The sequence below is a fragment of the Terrapene carolina genome, unplaced genomic scaffold (genome assembly GCF_002925995.2).
Source record: "Terrapene carolina triunguis isolate 2854851 unplaced genomic scaffold, T_m_triunguis-2.0 Scaffold210, whole genome shotgun sequence".
NCBI lineage: Eukaryota > Metazoa > Chordata > Testudines > Emydidae > Terrapene > Terrapene triunguis.
The window spans coordinates 27,299,119-27,320,753 of record NW_020664561.1 but is presented as its reverse complement, the minus strand read 5'-3'; the positions used below and the strand labels follow the sequence as shown (position 1 = coordinate 27,320,753).

The following is a 21,635-nucleotide window of genomic DNA, read 5'->3' as shown; positions in this document are numbered from 1 at the left end:
AAAAAAAAAAAAAAAAAAAAAAAAAAAAAAAAAAAAAAAAAAAAAAAGCAACAAAATGCATAAAACAAACATGCAACCATCAGGGTGCAAAAGACATCTACAAATCACGGCCTAATCCTGCAAACAATTATGCCCACAAGAATAGTTAGATGTAGTCAATCTTTGCAGGATTAGGACCTAAATCAATACAAATTATGAAACAGTTTTAAAAGCACGAGAGCCTCTCTAGAAGTAAGAGGCTATATTCTGCTATTAATTTACAAAAACTCCCAGCCAGCTGGAACTCCTCTAAAAAACTGCCACAACATGGCCCAGATTATGCTAAAGGGGAAAAGTGATTTACCAGAATTAAAAAAATTGCTTAGATATTGCAACTCACCTGCATCATGACTTTAAGGCGATCTAATGGTGCTGTACCTGTTCGAGAGACGGCACCAGCCACTCCTCCTGATAACAGCTGTCTCCACCACTGCCCAGACTTTTTCTCTTCCTCTGTGAATTCGTCTGGGATAGTCAAGCTATCTCCTATATCCAACACCTGTCATAATACAAAGCAGAAAGGGGCAATAACTATATTTCCTATTTAGTGATTTTACTGATAGTTCTGACACTGGCTTGACTACAAATAGATACCATACCAAATGACAATGTATAAAAAAGTTACATTAAAGACATAAAAATAGTTATCAATAATCTGTAATGTACATACTTGAATTGTATAACAATGGAATGAAATTACAGTAAGAGCAATTCTATACAACAAAAATCAAAAGTGACCCTTTGTTCCCTTTAAATATATTTAGAATACCACCACCCAAAACCCACCATTTCAAAGACAGCACCATCATCATTAAAAATTATGACAAACTCCTTTCTTGAGCATAGCTGTAATGAAGACATTTTGTCAAGCTCAGTAAAGATTTCCAGACAGTGTCCAAGTCCAAAATGCTTACCAGCTACTAACCTTTCATCCAGGCAGCCTTTAAGGATTAGTTTGATAATCTCTTAAAGATGCTGTCAAGAGATTAATCATTCAAGGTAATTTATTCATGTATTTTACAGACACACATTTAAAAATAGCTTTCTATTGATAAATTAATATAGCACCTAATTATATGATTCATTTCACTAATCCATTATGATCTTTCTTGTTCCAACCAACAATTTTACTGAATGTTTTGAAAAGACATTAGTGACTATCATTCAGTTGTGAAAGTCTGAAATCTCCCTGCCAGATGGGTGTTTACTTTAAAATATTTACTGTTCAACTTGAACAACAGTGAACATTATCAAAGGTGACGGGGTAAGGTTTCCCATGACAGAAGGCTATGGATTTTTATAAATAACTTAAATATATACCTTCATTTTCATCATATAATATGTAATAATAATAAATTAGAGGGACTGCACCATTTAATACTACAAATCCAGTTTCACATATGAGTTACATTTGCCGTTAAAAAGAGAGAGCGAAAAATCTTTCCAATAAGAGAAAGCAATTACTGCCAAAGTAGCTGGGGAGTGGGAGGATTAATTTTTTCCCTTTAATAAAGTGAATTATATTTATACTGTTGCTGAATTTAATTTTAGATGCTACCACTCTTAATGCCTCAAGTCCCCCCCCCCCCCCCCCATCTGTAAAATGGAGATAGTACACTCTGTAGCATTTCGTCTTGTTTATTTAGACTGCAAGCTCTTCTGGGCAGGAACTCTCTCTCTGCATGTGTATAGTGCCTAGCACGTTGAGACATAAATTTTTGAAAGTGATGAGTGATTTTGGGTGCCTAATTAGAGACATCTTAAAAGGGCCTGATTCCCAAAGGGTGGGTGCTCAACACTCAGAGTATGCCTATATTAGAAACGCTATAGCAGCACAGCTACAGCTGTGCCACTGTAACATAGACACACTTACTACAACAACAGAAAGGGTTCTTCCATCGCTGTAGAAAATCCACCTCAACAACCGAAGAATTCTGTTGAACTAGCGATGTCTACACCAGGGCTTGGGTTAGCTTAATTAAATCGTACAGGGCATGAAATTTTTCACAACCCTGAGCAATGTAGTTAAGCCAAACTAACTTTGAAGTCTAGACCAGCCATGAAAATCTGGTCCATTTAAGGGGTTTCCAGTTGCACATCCAAAATGGAGGCCCCCAAAATCACCAGTCACTTTTGAAAATGTTGATTGGGTGTTCTAGTTTGTGCCTATATTAATAGCACCTGCCAGAATTTGGCCTTATATGCACTGGACACTAATATCACCTTACAACTAAGCCTAAAAAAAAGAAAGAAAGCTAAAGTCACCTTTTGGGATTTTACTGTATAAAAGTTATTACAATAGCCAGCCCACAACACTCCTATGCTAATTTAGATTCCTGCTCACCAGAGTCCAATCAGAACTAAGAGCCTTCAATTTTAAAATAAAAATAGCTTTCAAAAGGCTGTTACCGTGAGAAACTGAAACAAGATTTCAAACATTTTGGCTACGTAGGGCACCACCTGTGTTGCTGTGGTAACTGGAATTCAGCTGATGACCAAGTTCTCGCAGTAGGCCAACTGCAACAATTGTAGATCTCATGGAACACTTCTAAACTGAATACTTAGGATTAGATGAGGAGGTTCCATAATAACCAGAAAAAGAACTTGTAATTGTCATCATTTAAGAAACAGAAAAATTCTTGGGCATTTTTCACTAAATAGTATAGACCCAGAACTATCCAATTTCATATATTTGCCTCATGTTTTCTTTTGGCGAGGCATTTAAGAGGATAGCTGGACGTTATTAACCATGTGATACTCCCATTGTGAAATCAACCAGGGCAGGTATATACGTTTAGCCTGGTTTTAAAATAGAAAACTATGAAGATTAGTTTTCTTCTTACAGTTTCATAGCTTAATAAAGGTCAAAGAATATTCTCCTCCAACTTTTAACTATAAAATTATCCTCAGGTTGAGACTGTGTACTGCAAATCAACCAAAATTGTAAACACCTATAAGCAAGTTTTCATCATGAAAAGGCTGACAGATCCTTAAGGATTCAAATGATCTCATTATATTTAAAGAAATTACAGTTTTTAGCCATGTGGTCTTAACTTTCCCGTAAATGATCAGGGTCATTCTGTCAAATTATTTATTTGTGCACATGCAATATTTTACTGGAGGGTTACCTATAACTTCACATTGCTTGCATATGAAAGAATTATTAATAAAATAAGATCTCCACTCCTGAGGAATTGAACTTACCTAGGCTGAGACAAATGTAGTGCATTACTTCCTGCCATTACGTATTCTATTCTTCTTACTTAAAATTCTACAGAGAGCATGCACATGTATGTGTGCAAACACACACCTAAAGTCTACATGAAATTAGCAATTTTGTGAACTTTATGATAAAATTGCTGGTTAAATGAAACTGCTGACACAATACCAATATTCTGAAACAGCTAAAATACTTCTCCAACTTGTATGATCACACGAAAGCAACAGTCCGTTATAAAATTCACATAGTAACTAGAAAAAGGATTTACTATTACGTGACATTGTTTTGTGAGGCCTCTCCAAAGGGACAAAGTACTTATTTCTAGTCCTAATGGTTGGCAAGATACCGGACCTTAGACTTTTCACTGATCCAGGACTAAATACTCATACTCACACAAGGATACTTGGGGCAGGAAGATGGGATAAGACCACCACATCTGGGGAGGAAAAAACACAAACTATACCAGCTATCTAAAGCTTCTCAGAAGGTTTGAAGTTCTAAAATTAGTTCTGGCAGAGATGGATTTGGAAGCAGAATCCAGGTGAGGAGTCAAAGATACAGGATAATCTCACACACACAAATATATCTACTTAAAATAGATCTCCTTTAAAATACAAGCTGAACTTACAGTAGAATGTTTCCAATAACGGATTATTTCCTCAATGTCTGTAGCTGGGTTAAATAAAAAGTGATCCCGCCATTCATTCCAGTCCACTGACATTGTCCCATCAGCATCAATGCTGAAATAAAACAAAAAGTATGCAAAATATTAAATTGTGTCTAGAAAATAATAAAAATAAATAAAATATCTGGTTACTCTACATGCAAACTTTTTCAGGCTTAAAGTCCTGTGAACCCATGCAAACCAGTCCTCACACAAGTGTGAAAATCCACATACAGCAGTGGATACCAATCTTATAACTGTTCAGTAAAACGAACCGTTTTTCCCAACTGGGGTATGAGGGAAGGGTAAGCGGACATAACAAAAATCACGTTAATGAAGAACAAGTTGACATCCCTTCACATTTCCAATGTCTTCAATGCATTGGAAATCACACTCTGCAGTGGTTTGAAGGACAATAAAACAATGCAGTACACCATACTACAACTTATGCACCATACCTACTGTAAATTTGAGATGTTCGATTTATGAATCTTTCAATTTTATGAACTCAAATACTTAGTATAGTAGAATTCCTATTCTACTATCACATTTGGAAGGGTATGCCTGGCTCTTTAGTCCTCTAAAAAAAAAGGAAAATAGAGCATGTTTTTATTGTTAAACTGGAGGCCAACTACTGTTGGTTATGCAGATAGGTGTGATACCTAAATATTAGCATGACTCCAATTCAGTCTTAAATTAATATGAAAATAAAAATTAGACAGTGTTGTACTTTGCTAATCAATAGTTATCTTTGATTAAAAATTATCCTTTTACATCTGATTTGGAATTATGTAAACATGTTTATGAACAATCATTTGAAGAATACACAAAGTCACAAACACTGACTAGAAATAAGAATAGTTTCTGACCTTTTTAGAATCTTTTCCGCCTGTTGTTCTGAAATATTTATACCCAATATCTTGAGAGACTGGACAATCTCTGACGCTTCAATTTTTCCTTAAAGCATTAAAAGAAAATATGTGCAAGTTAAAAGCTTCTTCAGATCTTAGTATGTAAACTCACATGACAATGATCTTTGTTCTACTTAAAGATTTGGGAAGTCTTTAAACTATCATTTAGTACAAACAAAGCAGCACAGACCATTTAATACACTTTTACACTGAAGTCCTAAATGATATAATTGGATAATATCTGCTCAGTCTTTGTAATACATAAGTGCATCACAAACACCTAGTGAGTCAGTCTCCCTCTATCAAAGAGGGAAAAATATATTTTTCCAACTAGTGACTTCCTCACAGCTCCTCTAGCTACAGGGCAAAATTCCTTAGTCTGCCATCTTGAAGGCTGTTAACTGGAGGAGAATATAATCCTTATATAATTAGTTATTTGACTATGATGTGGATACTCAATCAAAATTACGAGCCTGCTCCTACTCCAATGGAAATTAATTGGAGAGGATACAAGTTCCATATTAGCAATACAAGTTCCATCTCAGCAAACTTTACACTCCAACAACAAAAATTTACCTCCATTTATTACATACAATATTTACATTACAAACAATATATTTAGGTCCTTGAATGTTTTGGGGAAATAACCATCTTGTACTGAATTATTCTGAAATCTAGTTCAGTAATTGGTATCACACATTTTTCTTTCAAACAGGTTTTTGAACCCCAGGTCAGGTGAAAATAAAGACATACCATCATTGTTTTTGTCCAGACTCTTAAACGCTAGTTTCATTTTTTTCTCATGGTCTTTAAGGTACTGCATAAATTCTTTGAAGTCCAGCTGCCCATCCTTGTTAGAATCTCCAGTTTTAAAAATTTTCTGTTGAGAGAAAAATAATGAAGAAAATATTATTGATCAAAGAATGAATGAAAGAAAGGTGCTTTGTAATATTAAGATCTGCACAATCAACTGTGACAGGCATCTCACATTGGTAGAGTTTGGGAAAGAAACACTTTTCCTCGCTTACTAAAACTGACCCCCAATTGAACTTCAACACACCCACGCTGGGTAGGAAAGTATTGCTACTTCCATTTTATACTAAAATGACTGTCTATAAGACAGTCGTTAGGAAGCAATGATAAGACACATTGAGACAAATAAAACACACTCTTAAATGTAGTCCTACCTATGAAATTATCCAAGGGTTAAATACAGCCTATATAAATACATGTTTGACACAGGGATGAACTGGATTCAAGTTGTGATCTTACTTAGGGCATGGCTACACTTGCAGATGTAGAGCGCTGGGAGTTAAACCAGCCTTCGGAGACCGCAGCAGGGAAAACGCCGAGTGTTTACACTCTCAGCTGGAAGCACACTGGCGTGGCCACATTAGCAGCTCTTGCAACGCCACAAAGAGCAGTGCATTGTGGTAGCTATCCCAGCATTCAAGTGGCTGCAACGTGCTTTTCAAATGCGGGGGGTGGGGTGGAGTATGACCGGGAGTGTGTTGTGTGTATGTGGGAGGAAGAGAGAGTGGGTTTTTGGGGTGCTGAGAGTGTGTCAGCATGCTGTCTTGTAAGTTCAGACCCCTCTTCCCCCCACCTCTCTCTCACACACTCACAGCAAGCAACATTCTACACTAGTGGCTTGCTTTGTCCCGGAGCAGATAAGCATGCTGGCTGTCACAAATGGAGCTTTGAAAGGGCATATTCACATTCCTACAGCCGATTCCAAAACAATGACAAGAGTGGCCACTTGACTTAAGGGGATTATGGGACGGTTCTGGAGGCCGATCAAAGCGCAGTAATGCAATACCTCGTTCACACTGACGCTGGGGCGTTTCAGCTGAGGCGCAACAAGCATTATGCTTCTCATGGAGGTGGATTACCAGGAGTGCTCCAGCTGCGGAGTCCAGGCACTCTAAGTGCCTTGCCAGTGTGGACGGGTCGGGAGTTAGGGCGCCTGGGGCTGCTTTAATGTGCTCTAACTTGCAAGTGTAGCCAAGCCCTTACTAGACATTTAGTCTACATTCAGCACCTTGCCCTGCTTATGTCTAAAGAAGTGACGAAAATGGGGAGTTATAGCATGTTAATCTCTTGGAGCAGGGGTTCCAACTGTGGTACATGAGCTTGATGTTGACTTCACACACAAAAATTTAAGGTAGGATGTAAATGAATAAAGTTTGAGAATCACTGATTAGAGTATAGAGTTTAAGGTGAAGTTCTGCTCTCATACTTCAGGATGGATATGAATGCCTATATTCCACTCTCCCGACACATGTAGAGTTCCTAATGAGACAGAATACAGAATTAGAGATGCACTCAGGGGATCAGAGCCTGATCTGAGAGCAGAATGCTGAAGAATATATTTCAAAGCACCTCATGGTACGTTTGAAATCTCTGCTAAAAAAAAAATAAATGAATATGTTTCTAGTTTAAATATTTTCAAACAAGTGTGATGAATCAGGGCTATATCTGTACAATTTATGAATTCAGATTGATATTGTGAAGCTGTATTATGGAGTGCCTATATGTATGTGGATCCACTATTGCTGACAGGGCCTGTAGCAGATACATACAAGACAGGGAAAGTGGGAAATACTTAAGGTTAACAATAGTACTGAAACTCACAAAAGGTCATGATATAAAGTAGCTGAAGCTTTAGAAATCCAGTTTTAGCTTAACACCGCCAAAGATAGTGGGGGTGGTAGAAGCAGTGGAACAAAAGAGATCAGGTAACCAAGAGGGGTTTAAATAAAGAAACACACAGGAATAGGGGAGCCAGACAAGAAGAGGAAGCACGAGGCAAGAGAAAGAAGGGGTCAGAAGCTGAGTAAGGAGCTCCAGGAAGAAGAGGTCACCCAGCATGGAGCAGCCTCATTAGGAAAGGGGGCCCCTACCTGCTTTCCTGCACCCAGATGGCCCCAAGGGACAACGATCCAACCCCAAAGAATGCCCTGGAATGGTGAGGAAACTGAGGTGGGGACATGCATTTAGTGTCTGTGGTTTGTATAATCTGTACTCTCCTGTACTTTAACCATAAAAGAACATAAAGTTGTTAGACTCTGTGCATAGTTTGTGTGTGTTGACTGCTTGACAACTGCTGTGTGCCCCTAAGAGAGTTAAATTATAATCAGAAGTTTCACACCTTTGGGGTGGAGGTCTGGGAGAGAAGTGTGTGTGAGTAACTGGGGTCTCTCACAGGCCAGCACTAGTCCTAGGGGCCTAGGACAGGTGGGCTGAGGAGCGATAGCAGACTGAGGGTCAGTACCCAGGAAATGTGATAGAAAAGCTCAGGGAGGAGCCAATGCTGCAGCCTGCTGAGGCTCCAGAAGCTTAATACACCCCAGGAGAGCCCTAGCACAGAGGCTTTGGATTCCTCTCACAGTGGCTCTAGTGGGTGGCCAGGAGGAATTGCTTGCTAGGATCTGTGACAACCAGTTACATCCAAATGTGCTCACTGTATAAATACAACATCCCTGCCAATTTATTGCTTGTCTGCACTCTGGCACTCCCCATTGCCACTCCTGCTCCTGAATAGGATGGGATTATAAAACAAATGAACCAAGAACCTAACATGACTCAAGTAATTGCAAATCAGGGTTTACATGCACTAAAACAAAAATGGTCTCCCAAGAACTTCCGCATCAGTTCCATTCTACTTACCTTAGCCACCCACTCATATACTAATGATGTGTTATCTGTATAAATTATATTACCACAGGATCTTATGCAGGCCTTGTCGTAAAATGCCTTGCATACCTATGGCACTTATATAGGTAGGTAATCAATCTCAGTACAAATTTGTATGGCTATTCTGAACTATGACATTTTACTGAAACCACATTGCTTATTTTGATCTGGAGACAAGATCACTCAATATGCAATAAGTGCTCATTCCGCTGTAACCAGTTACAACTTACTGAGGGCATGGCTACACTTGTGAGTTAGAGCGTATTAAAGCAGCCCTGGGCACCTTAACTCATGACGCGTCCGCACTGGCAAGGCACATAGAGCGCCCGGACTCCGCGGCTAGAGCGCTCCTGGTAATCCACCTTGGCAAGTGGAATAACATTTGATGTGCCCCCGCTGGAGCGCCACGGCGCCAATGTGGACACCCTGGTCTGTTAATGCGCCCTGATTGGCCTCCGGAAGTGTCCCACAATGCTTGTTCTAGCCACTCTGGTCATCACTTTGAACTCTACTGCCCTGCCCTCAGGTGACCAACCATCAGACCCGCCCTTTAAATTCTCTGGGAATTTTGAAAATCCCCTTCCTGTTTGCTCAGCCAGGCTTGGAGTGCTCTCAGCGCATCTTTCCAGGTGACCATGCCTCCATGCACCAGGTGATCCCCAGTATGGAGCAATGGCGAGGTGCTGAACCTTATCAGTGTTTGGGGGGAGGAAGCTGTCCAGTTTCAGCTACGCTCCAGCCGTAGGAATTACGGTACCTTCGGGCAGATATCAAGGGACATGATGGAAAGGGGCCATGACTGGGACGCACTGCAGTGCAGAGTTAAAGTGAAGGAGCTGTGGAATGCCTACCGCAAAGCCTGCAAGGCAAACTGCCGCTCCGGTGGTGCCCCCATGACCTGCTGTTTCTACAAAGAGCTGGACGTGATACTTGGGGGCGACCCCACCTCCACTCCGAGGACCACAATGGACACTTCAGAGCCCAGTTCAACAAGGCAGGAGGAGGAGGAGGAAAGCGGGAGTGAGAGTACTGAGGAGGAGGAAGACACCCTGGAATCCCTAGATGCATGCAGCCAGGAGCTGTTCTCAAGCCAGGAGGAAGGTGGCCAGTCACGGCAGCCGGTGCTTGGGGAAGGACAAACACCAGAGGAGGTTCCTGGTAAGCAACTTTTATTTTGGGAAGGAAGTTATTCGGTGTGGGCTCTTGGGGCGAGGAGGGTTAGGGCTGTATGCCTAGATGCGGAATAGGGCGTTGATGTGCTCTCTCACATCACGGTAATCGGCTTCAGTGATCTCTTCAAAGGTCTCATCCAGAACTTGGGCAATGCGCTTGCGCAGGTTTCTTGGGAGAGCCACTGTGGTCCTTGTCCCAGTCAGGCTAACATGTCCGCGCCACTGTGCTGTGAGGGGTGAGGGGGACCATTGCTGCACACAGGCAAGCTGCATATGGGCCAGGGCAGAAGCCGCATTGTAGTAGAAGACCCTCCCTTGCTTCCCAGGTCACCCTCAGCAGCAAGATATCTTCCAGGACGAACTCCTGTGGAAAATGTGGGGACAGTGTTCAGTATAGGGGCTCCCTGCAGCTGTTGGCTCTCCCCAAGGCACAGAAACCCAGAGGACAGTACAGCTGTGAAACAATCAGTCCTCCTTGACCCTGTGCTTAGCCACCATTTTGGGGCTCCCGTGGGTTGTGTGTGCTTGCTTTGGGACAGGCAAATTATGCTATTGTGTAGACTGTGCTTGCCCTTAAGTACGGGGGAATCATTGCTCTGTCTAGTGTGAACAATGCTGCCTCTGTTAAGTGTTGCATTTTGCCTTTACAGATGCAACCTTGAGATTTCAGCCGTCCATGTTATCACCAGCCGAAAGACTGCAAAGAATTAGGAAGAGGCCACATAGAAGCAAAGAAGATATGCTGCATAAAGTAATGCAGTAGTCCTTTAACGAGAATCTAAAAGTGCAGGAGTGGAGGGAGAGTGAAAGGAGGATCCACCAGCAGAATGAGGAGTGCCGCTACAAAAGCGCGGAGCTCCAGCAGCAAAGCACGGATCGGCTGATAAGCATCATGGAGCACCAAGCAGACTCGATCCAGGCACTCGTAGCCATGCAGGCGGAGCACTACCATGTCCCGTCCCCCCCCCCGGCCCCCGCAGCCCGTGTCCCAAAACTCTTTCCCTTGTGCCCGCATGTCACCTCCAACCCACTTTCCCCACCATCCAGGTTATCGCCACCAGCTGCCTCCAACACTTGTAGCTTCACCACCCAGCCCTGAAAACTACGACCTTTACCCACTGCACTCAACCCCCATTACCATGCATTACAGCCATCCTGAAGTGCAGCACTCATTGCACAGCATCAGACAGGAAGGTTGAGTATGATAACAGGACATATGCAAATCTGTGATTGTACCGGTCCCCACCCCACCCCCTTGCCCTTTCTGTTTCCCAAGCAGTTGTGTTTCTTTTCAAAATAAATGGATTTTTTGGCTTTGAAAACATTATTATTGCATAAAGTAAAAGATGCAGGGCCTGTTGCTTTCCTGGGCCAAGGTAAGTCAGCGCAGCAAACACAGATTCCTACTAACATTGGAACCACTGCACTTCACTCCCGTGCAGGGCACCAAACATTACTGGTGGCTTTCAACCTCAAATTGCTCCCTCAAGGCATCCCTAATCCTTGCAGCCCCATGCTGGGCCCCTCTAATAGCCCCGGTCTCTGGCTGTTCGAATTCAGCTTCCAGGTGTTGAACCTCCGAGTTCCATGCCTGAGTGAATCTTTCACCCTTCCCTTCACAAATGTTATGGCGGGTACAGCACGCGGATATAACTGCGGGGATGTTGTCATCGGCCAGGTCCAGCTTCCCATACAGAGAGCGCCAGTGGCCCTTTAAATGGCCAAAAGGGCACTCCACAGTCATTCTGCACTGGCTCAGCCTGTTGTTGAACCGCTCCTTGCTGCTGTCAAGGTTCCCTGTGTAGGGTTTCATGAGCCACGGCATTAAAGGGTAAGCAGGGTCTCCAAAGATCACAATGGACATTTCGACTTCCCCTACTGTGATCTTCTGGTCTGGGAAAAAAGTTCCGGCTTACAGCTTCCTGAACAGGCCAGTGTTCCGAAAGATACTGGAGTCATGCACCTTTACGGGTCAGCCTGAGATAATGTCAATGAAATGCCCACGGTGATCCACAAGCGCCTGGAGAACCATAGAGAAATACCCCTTCCGATTAACATACTCGGAGGCTAGGTGGGCTGGTGCCAGAATTGGAATATGCATCCCATCTATCGCCCCTCCGCAGTTAGGGAAACCCATTTGTGCAAAGCCAGCCACAATGTCATGCACATTACCCAGAGTCACGGTTCTTGTGAGCAAGATGCAATTAATGGCCTTGCAAACTTGCATCAACACGATTCCAACGGTTGACTTTCCCACTCCAAACTGGTTAGCAACCGATCGGTAGCTGTCTGGAGTTGCCAGCTTCCAGATTGCAATAGCCACCTGCTTCTTCATTGTCAGGGCAGCTCTCAATCTCGTGTCCTTGCGCCACAGGGTGGGGGCGAGCTCATCACACAGTCCCATGAAAGTGGCTTTTCTCATCCAAAAGTTCTGCAGCCATTGCTCATCATCCCAGACTTGCATGACGATGTGATCCCACCACTCAGTGCTTGTTTCCCGAGCCCAAAAGCAGCGTTCCAGGGTGGTGAGCATGTCCGTGAATGCCACAAGCAATCTCGTGTCATATGCGTTACTCGAGTTGATATCATCGTCAGAGTCCTCACTGTGTTTGGATCTTAAGGAGTAACTCGATTGCCAAACGTGACGTGCTGGCAAGACTCGTCAGCATATTCCTCAGCAGTTCGGGCTCCATTCCTGCAGACCGAAAGGGAAGACAGAGCGCGCAGTACAAAAAACGTTGAAACATGGCACCAAATATGGATGGAAACACGGGGATTGTTGGGATGCGAACCGATGCATCACGGGCATTGGGACAGGACCCAGAATGCCCCCCCTTCCCACAAGCCACAGTGCCAGAATGGGAAGAGGTGCTCTGAGGGATAGCTGCCCATAATGCACCACTCCCAATGCCGCTGTAAGTGCCGCAAATGTGGCCACGCCAGTGCGCTTACAGCTGTCAGTGTGGACAGACTGCAGTGCTTTCCCTATTGTGTTCTCCGAAGCCTGGTTTAACTCAAAGCGCTCTACATTTGCAAGTGTAGCCTTGCCTTGAAATAAAAAGCACATTCCAAGAATGAGTAGCCCAATAAGATTCATCCAAAGAATCTACTGATCTTAAAGAAAACTAAAAATTTATCATGTGCTAGGTGTACAGGCCAGGAGGAGATCTCTAAAACATCTTGGTATGTTAACTGTCTCTTTCTTCTTCCCCAACCCTTCCACTAAAGCAATCTATGCCCATATTTGAAGTTTTAAACATTTTTGATCTTCTGAACAAAATTCATGAGATTAGACAATTGTGAATAAATATTTAGAAGGGGAAGGTCACATGGCACTCAGTTATGAAATAAATAAAAAGTGACTTACATGCCTTCCTCTAGCATGGCAAACTGTGCACAGTTTAAAAACAACTATACATTTTATTTTGCACTATATCAACTATTCTTAACTGACTGCAGGGTACAACTTGTTTCAGTATTACTGCTCTTAATACACTGTAGATTATGGCTATAACTTCATTCCTTTTAGCAACAACTGGTTGATGAGGGACACCCAAGCTGAGCTCACTCAAACACCCTTATCAGTGTGGTTGGTCCTTCCAGATTCTGTCATTACTAATAACATCACTCAGAAGTTCATCAGATTTCTTGTCACTGACTTTCTTAGTTAGGAGATAAAAGTCTGTTTTCTGGATTAGTCCTTTATAGAAAGAGGTTGTTACACTGAAGTTCTGGTCAGAAATGTGACATCTAGAAGTGGTATGCAGTGTTGTTGTAGCCATGATGGTCCCATGATATTAGAGAGAGACAAGGTGGGTGAGGTACTATCTTTTATTAGACCAACAAACTTTCAAGCTTGGCCTGAAGAAGTGCTCTGTGTAAGCTCAAAAGCTGGTCTCTCTCACCAACAGAAGTTGATCCAATAAAAGATATTACACCTCGCCCACCTTGTCTATCTAGAAGTAGCACCATCTAAACCAATAAACGTGTTTATATTCCAAATGCTTCACTGACTAAAATAAATTACTACTCTATACTTCTGTGTGCACCCCTCCCCTCCCCACGCACCCCTATGGGAAAATGATCAAGATTATGTTTTGGCTCATAGCTGCAACAGAATGCTAACTAACTAAGTTCCAATTACAGAATCTCTATTACTGGAGAACAAGAGAGTCTGAGAGAATAGAGATTCCTGGTTGAGTTTGTAGGGCTTGCAATTAGAAAACAAATTTTACTTATAAACTCAACACATTTTATATGGAAGTCAGTAGAAAGTTATAAATGTGGACTCCCTAATTTTGTCTTTACAATCATTTGCCACAGTCCGAGCCTCTCCAAACCATTTTGACATGGCAGAGATGGAAGAATTCTGGAAGAGGGGGTGGAGGGGGGGAGGAGGAGGAGTTTTTCAAAAGAAGGATCATCCATTTTGCTCACCCTAGAATTCTGGAAGTTCCTAGGATGAAAATCTTTTTTCAATCTATACAATCTACAATTTATTTTTGAGATAAAGTTTTGGATTGAAGCCGACATTTCTGAGTTTCCTGCTGGTGGACATCTTACAGCACATACTTCATTTGTGACACCAACTGTTTGAAAATCTGGTATCAGAAGCAAATTAGTTGATTATCTGTTAATTCATTTGCCATGTAGTAATTTGTTAATTCATTTGTCATATGAGAAGAGCAATCACTCATGAGTGCAAGAACAATAACTGAATTATTTTCATGATGCCAGAATATAGTGGTGTCTGTTATTTATACACTATATCATTTCTACAAATAATAATAAAAGGAAATTTTTAAAGACAACATTTATTTAGATGACTTGTGGAAAAGTGTGCCAATCAGATAGCTGCATGACTGATCCTTATTTACACATGAAAAAGACCATAAGCTTTAAAAAAAAAAAAATACAGATAACCTGGTTTTTGATAGGCTGACACACATAATAGGTCAATTTATCCTCGGATACTGGGGCAAAATTCTCATCGACCCATTTGATATGCTCTCTAGGCTAAGCTAATTGGCATGTAGCAGGCCAATATATACATCCAGTGAGCAGTTTTCATTCTGGCAAACCAACATCAGATAAAGGGACTCCCTATTATCTTCAGTGGAAACTGGATAGTGTCCTAAATAAAAATTTAATTGCAATAACTTTTCAGAATTCAAAGCATTTGTTTGAAAATAAATAGGTCATGAATGCAGTTAATTTACACATTTTTAAGGTATGTTTTTAATTTTTTTTAAATGTGAATTTTTTTTTAAATGTGTCAGACTTTGAAAATAGATGGGGTGCACAGCGTTCTATTCCCCCCCCCCCAACCTAGCACTGGGAACAGACCCAGATATTTGACTGTGAAGCTACACCACAGAAAACAAAATGGCTTTATTATGAAAGAAACTGAAAAACAACCCGAATTTATATTCCAAAACTAAAAGCTTCTTCCTTCCCCTCTCTGCCCTAAATTTAAAAACAAAAAGAAGAGAGCAGCAATGCTTGGAAGATCAGAAATTCATTATAGGCTGCAGCCCATGTATTTTGTGAGCATAGACAATATAATGATGCCTGCTTGAGTCTGAAGAGAACCTGAAACAATAACTCTGAGATATGAATTGCTCCTTCACCTCAACAAGGGCCCCATGGACTCTGCTATTCTGTGGTTGCAGAATTTGGCATTTTTCTAAGACACCACAGGTTTCAACACTTTTGCCACCAAATTTCTATTTCGTTGCAGGTGCAGACTGGTACCAGACATTGTTTTCTATCTTCCTGTCCTTCTGGAACCTGCCTGCTGCTTCCTCTTGCTCTCCAGCTTTCCCCATAAGGGGTAATTAGATGAATTACAATGCAGGCTCCTCCCTGTTACTCCCCAGAACCAGACAACAGAGGCTTAGGGAGGCAAATGATGAGGCTGGTAGCCTGAGCTGCCAGGAGAGCTAGCCTGCTATTTCCTGGTACAGACTTGCTGTTGGCTCACCACACCCTTGGTTAGGTCCAACAGCAAGGGAAAAAAATGTTGTTTGCATGTTTCCCCAAGGCATGCCATTTCACGACTCACTGTCTGAAACTTTGAACCCAAGCAATAAAGATATTACACGAGACATAGCAACAATGCTGATAACTACTAGTTGAGCACACCAGCAGATTTAATGATACACAAACCTTAAAATTGCCTTTTGTTTGTCTATTTGTATTTTAATATCAAGGCCTTCCACTTTTTGACTGAACATCCAGTTCTGACATGTTATACCATTCAAGCTGTGGTTTCTAACAAATGAACAGTTTGTCACTGTTCTTCTGCTTCTGGTGCCTTTTGTACAAACTGCTAACTCTGTTTCACCTTTTCTCAACCTAGCACACTAAGGCAACACAAGCCCAAGCATTTGGAGGTGGAATGAAACACTAGAAGAAATTAAAAACTTGGGTTGGGGAAATAGGCAAGAATGCTGCAGTGTTTAATTTTCCCCAGTATTCTGAGCTACATCCACAGTTATGATTTGTTGTTAATAAACAAACAATATTCATTGCCAAACAAGGTAAACCTGCAACAGTCTCTCTTAAATAAGCCACTAAATATTTTGCACCTGACACCTTTACAACTGACCTAGCACATTGTTAGATTACTGAGTGGTACAATTATGACCCACTGATATTTTCAACATGATGGTACCTACACAGTAGAAGAGGATAGAAGTTATTTTATATCTGTATGTAGATTTTTCTTTTAAATCCCTGAAAATGTCACTTTTAAATAAAGTTTATGAAAAAGTTTCCCTTTCAGAATTTATCATTGTTCCAAAATAAAGAAGTGGTGAGTGAGGGAGGCTGGTTTTGTTTTATAAAATAATTTTCAATCAAATTAACTTGTTATTTTAACTGATTAATTAAATCTTATGAATGCTTAAAAGTCAGAAGTCACCAAGAGATCGCTGGGTGTTTCCAACTTCCTGCCTCTTCATCTAGAGGAGAAAATAAGGACAAAGAAACAGCATTTAAAGACTCTTAATTGGTGCAATTAGTGACTCATGATCTTTCTGTAAACTATGACTAGTAAATAGAGTGCAGTGCTGCAAACGCATTACAAAAAAGCCAAGATCAAAACAGCACCACAATAAGAACAGTAACTATCTTCCCAGCTGTGACCAGATGTTTTCACATTACATATTAAAACCAGGCATGTCATGTATACTGACCACTTGTTTCACAGGTTTTCCCTACACTGAAGAGGGGGTATAGCGGAAGGAAAGCTTGCTTACTGAATATCCCTTCATATGGGATCATCTTTGCATCCTAGTCTAATGTTACCTCTGTATTAGACTGCAAGCTTCTTGGATCAAATTCAACCCTTCTTAAGTGAGTGCAACTCCACTGTCTTCAGTGGATGTGTACCCCTTACACCAAGGCTAACTTTGGCCCCTTGTCCTATTTATATCTGTAAAGAACACTTATGGAACTCTGTAAATGACACTATTAAATACACTAAATACAGCACTATAAATAAATCAGTATTTCCACATTGCAGTGGGCTGAGGGATAGTTCCAGTACAGATCCTTTCAAACCCAAATGAACCTGAGGCCAGGCTTACCTATCCAGACATTGTATTTTGGATTATTTCCCTTCCTTCCTAGGAGTATTGCTGTCGTTTAAAATATATGCAGTGGTCTCTTCCTGCTCCCAAAATTGACATCAATCCATCCAAGAAGCTTGAAAGAACCATGATATATAAATGTGCGATGCTGATCACTATATGACAACTTTGTCCCTGTTAGCACTTTACACCATTTATTGACCTGAAGCTCTCCCTTCTTACAGTACCAGGGAGCAAGAGATCTTTTCACCAGTCCGTGCCAAGCAACAAAATCCACAAAATGAGCCTAGCCGATCAGATGCCAATCCCATGAGTTTGCTACCTATGGCATGCAGAAAAGGCATTGTAAAGCCTGGATTAACTCTCTCAACTCAGGGCAGGTCTACACTACTGCTTAAGTTGATCTAATTTACTTTGCCAGGGATGTGAAAATGACACCCTCCTGAGCGATGCAAGTTACAGTGACCTAAGCGCTGTCCACACCAGCGCTATGTCACCAGAGGTTCCGCCTCTCACGGAAGTGGAGTAATTATGCCAATAGGAGTGCGCTCTCCTGTTGGCATACAGCATCTTCACCAGATATGCTACAGTGGCACAGCTGTATCGGTACAGCTGCACCGATGTAGCACTTCTAGTATAGACCTGCTCTCAGTCTAATGGATTGGGAGTTAAAAGTTGCCAAGAATCTGAAGTAGCACAGCATAAGAGATATGAGTTGTCTTTGCATGAGCTCTCCATCTGCATTCCTTGCAACTCCGGACATATTTGGCAGGGTGATCTGTCCATTGAGTAGGATAGCCTGTCACTTGGGCTTGTCTACATGGAAACACTCAAGAAAATTAATCCAAATTAACTAAAGGTGTGAACTGAAACTGGTTTAGTTAAACTGCATTAAACCCCTGTGTGGACACTCTCATTCTGAATTAAAGTGGTTTTAATTCTGTTCATCTTAATTCACTTCCAAAGTGAATTAAATAAAACTGAATGCAGTTTAACTAATCCAGTTTTAATTCACATCTTTAGCTAATTTGGATTAATTTTTCGTGAGTGTCCCCATGTAGACAAACCCAGAATCATCCTAACTTTACAAGTCTTGGATTAAAATCCAACAGTTTTCCACTGGATTGGGCCCATTTGTGCTGACTCAAAACCATGATTCAGCAAAGCAGTTAAGCACATGTATAAGAGCTTTGCTGACTTGGGGTCCATATGGGGCAATTTCTGTTGCTATGAGCTGGAGCAACAAGAGGAAGAGGTATAATCACTTATGACATTCTTTCATAAAATCCTGACCTTACCATCAAGCATTACTTAAAAATAAAATCAAAAACCAATGAAACCCAAATGTACATAAAGATTAATTTTCACTTTTCAGAGGCTTAAGTATGAGAAGCACACTTGATATATCTTTTTAATGGCGACTTAGGGCCTGCTGCATATGGCTTTGATGGTCATAAAATTATTTCATTTTAATTAATCTGCATGTCCTATTAAAACTAAAATCAGATTTATTACTGAGGAAACATTTGTGATTTTTCATCACTGAAGTCTACAAGATAAGACATTGGTTATGGTAAGGTTTGGGACCTTCTATGCCCTCTATTGCAGGTCTGAAGAGAAGTAATGTTGCAATTTCATTACTCAATCAATAGTAATGAAATCAAAGAGTATCTATGAACAGAGAAGGGAATGAGACAGCTGACATTCAGTGCAAAAGACGACTTATCTGGCTTGGAAGAAGGACACAAGAATGGGAGAACTAAGGAAACAAAGATCTCAAACAGTCATGCAATTTGAATGGAACATAGGGGGTAATTGGGGAACTGAGAGAGAAATGTGTGAGGAACTTCATGGGTAGGTAAATCCTGTACTATATGGATTCAAAATGTAGTTATTGTCTGCTTTTGGAAAGCTTTCCAAATTTCTGTTCAAGCAGTTGCTGCAGCTACAGCCACTTCTGAAATGTTATTATCCAGGTTACATTATAATGAAGAGGCACTAATTTAGATTAATTTGGCCTAAAACGCTGCTTATTTCACCTTGTCTCATCAAGAAAAATAACTGAAATTAATAACAAAGCTATGTGACATTTATGTGGCTTTTAGGGGAGGGGTGGGACGTTGCTTTTTTAATAGCTGAAATAAAAGGGAGACATGCTAGAAACATCTATCACAAGTTTCAATCTGATTACACACACACACTTTAGCTTTGTGGCATTTTAAGACTTAAAATAGACAATTATCAGATTATACATATACTTAGCTATGCTGTAATAAATATGGTGGTATAATTATGCATTTAAACCTCCTCTCAGACAAAAGGGACAGAATTATAAAGAAAATGCAAACCTCAAAAAGTTTGGTTTAGTTGAAAGCATTCTAAAATTATTTTTTGTTTTTGTATTTTTTATGTTATATACACTTCAATGTTCTGCAGTGTTTTCAGGTCTACGGAACACTTATTTAGAACTATAACTGGACTTCTGGGTCACTTGCTGGTTTATTTTCAGGGCATAAAAGAAAAATCATCAACATTTTATCAGGTAAAATATTAGTGCAAACCAATTGCTGAGAGGTAAATATCATTGGGCCTGATTCTCATTTATACTAAGGCTCCTTTACGCCAGTTTGAAAGTGTAAAGGGGCCTTCATGTGGGTATAAATGTAATTTACTCCCACTTTGAGGTCCCGTTACACTTTCCGGGCTATGTAAAGAGGCCTTAGGCCAGCTCAAAACTAAAAAGTGAAGCTGATCCAGCTGTATCTCTCAGGGGTGTGAAAAATCCACACCCTTGAGCAACACAGTTAAGCAGATCTAACCCCTGGTATAGACAGTGCTTAAATCGACAGAAGAATTCTTCCGTTGACATAGGGTATGTCTATACTTACCCACTGGTTCAGCGGCAAGCAAGCAATCTTCTGGGATCGATTTATCGCGTCTTGTCTAGACGCGATAAAATCGATCCCGGAAGTGCTCGCCGTCGACGCCGGTAATCCTGCTCCGCGAGAGGAGTAGGCGGAGTCGACGGGGGAGCCTGCCTGCCACATGTGGACCCACGGTAAGTACCTTTAATTTCCAACTAAGATACTTCGACTTCAGCTACGTTATTCACGTAGCTGAAGTTGCGTATCTTAGTTCGAACTGGGGGCTTAGTGTGGACCAGCCCATAGCTACTGCCTCTTGTGGAGATCAATTAACTTCTCCCATCACTGTAGGGAATGGCTACACAGAATTGCTACAGCAGGGTTAAGTGTAGACATACCCTTAGTGTAAATGAGTATCAGGCCCATTATGTCAAAATATGATCTTAAATGAAAGTAGTTCAACCCAGACCATAAATTGTCACTGGAACTTTGAATATTCAATCTGATAACATCTCACTGGTTTTATCTTGGATCTAGATATATAATAAACAGCCGAATAGTCTGCTATCATTCTGAAACTAACACCTGAAGATTCTTGTCCATCTTCAGCTTTATCACAAAGCTTGATATGTAATATGATGAGATGAACAAAAATAGAACTCTACATGTAAATGCATTGTTTATGGGATGCTAGTTTAACACCTTCAGTGTATTCTGAATAGATCAGATCACCGGAGCTACACTAAGGCCTGGTCTACACTAGGCGTTTATGTCGAATTTAGCGCCGTTACATCGAATTAACCCTGCACCCATCCACACCACAAAGCTATTTAGTTCGACATAGAGCTCTCTTAAATTCGACTTCCGTACTCCTCCCCAACGAGAGGAGTAGCGCTAAATTCGAAATGGCCATATCGAATTAGGCTAGGTGTGGATGGAAATCGACGCTAATAGCTCCGGGAGCTATCCCACAGTGCACCACTCTGTTGACGCTCTGGACAGCAGTCCGAGCTCGGATGCTCTGACCAGCCACACAGGAAAAGCCCCAGGAAAATTTGAATTCCTTTTCCTGTCTGGGCAGTTTGAATCGCATTTCCTGTTTGGACATCGTGGCGAGCTCAGCAGCACTGGCAACCATGCAGAGCTCTCCAGCAGAGGTGACCGTGCAATCCCAGAATAGAAAGAGGGCCCCAGCATGGACTGATCGGGAAGTCTTGGATCTCATCGCTGTGTGGGGCGATGAGTCCGTGCTTTCCGAGCTGCGCTCCAAAAGACGGAATGCAAAGATCTATGAGAAGATCTCTAAAGCCATGGCAGAGAGAGGATACAGCCGGGATGCAACGCAGTGCCGCGTGAAAATCAAGGAGCTGAGACAAGGCTACCAAAAAACCAAAGAGGCAAACGGACGCTCCGGATCCCAGCCCCACTGTCATAACTATAAAGGGAAGGGTAACAGCTCTCTGTGTACAGAGAC

The 21,635-nt window shown here is 41.4% G+C and overlaps 1 protein-coding gene across 1 annotated transcript in view; it reads right to left on the bottom strand.

Moving 5' to 3' along the window:
- Positions 1-21,635, bottom strand: part of LOC112115856 (calcium-binding mitochondrial carrier protein SCaMC-1) — a 47,941-nt gene that overhangs the window by 15,074 nt on the left and 11,232 nt on the right. Inside the window, exons 2-5 of the mRNA XM_026655508.1 lie at positions 5,588-5,714; positions 4,793-4,880; positions 3,888-3,999; positions 380-538 (exon numbers count right to left, since the gene is read on the bottom strand). Of these exons, the coding sequence (XP_026511293.1) occupies positions 380-538; positions 3,888-3,999; positions 4,793-4,880; positions 5,588-5,714 (486 nt within the window). The remainder of the gene's footprint in view (positions 1-379; positions 539-3,887; positions 4,000-4,792; positions 4,881-5,587; positions 5,715-21,635) is intronic.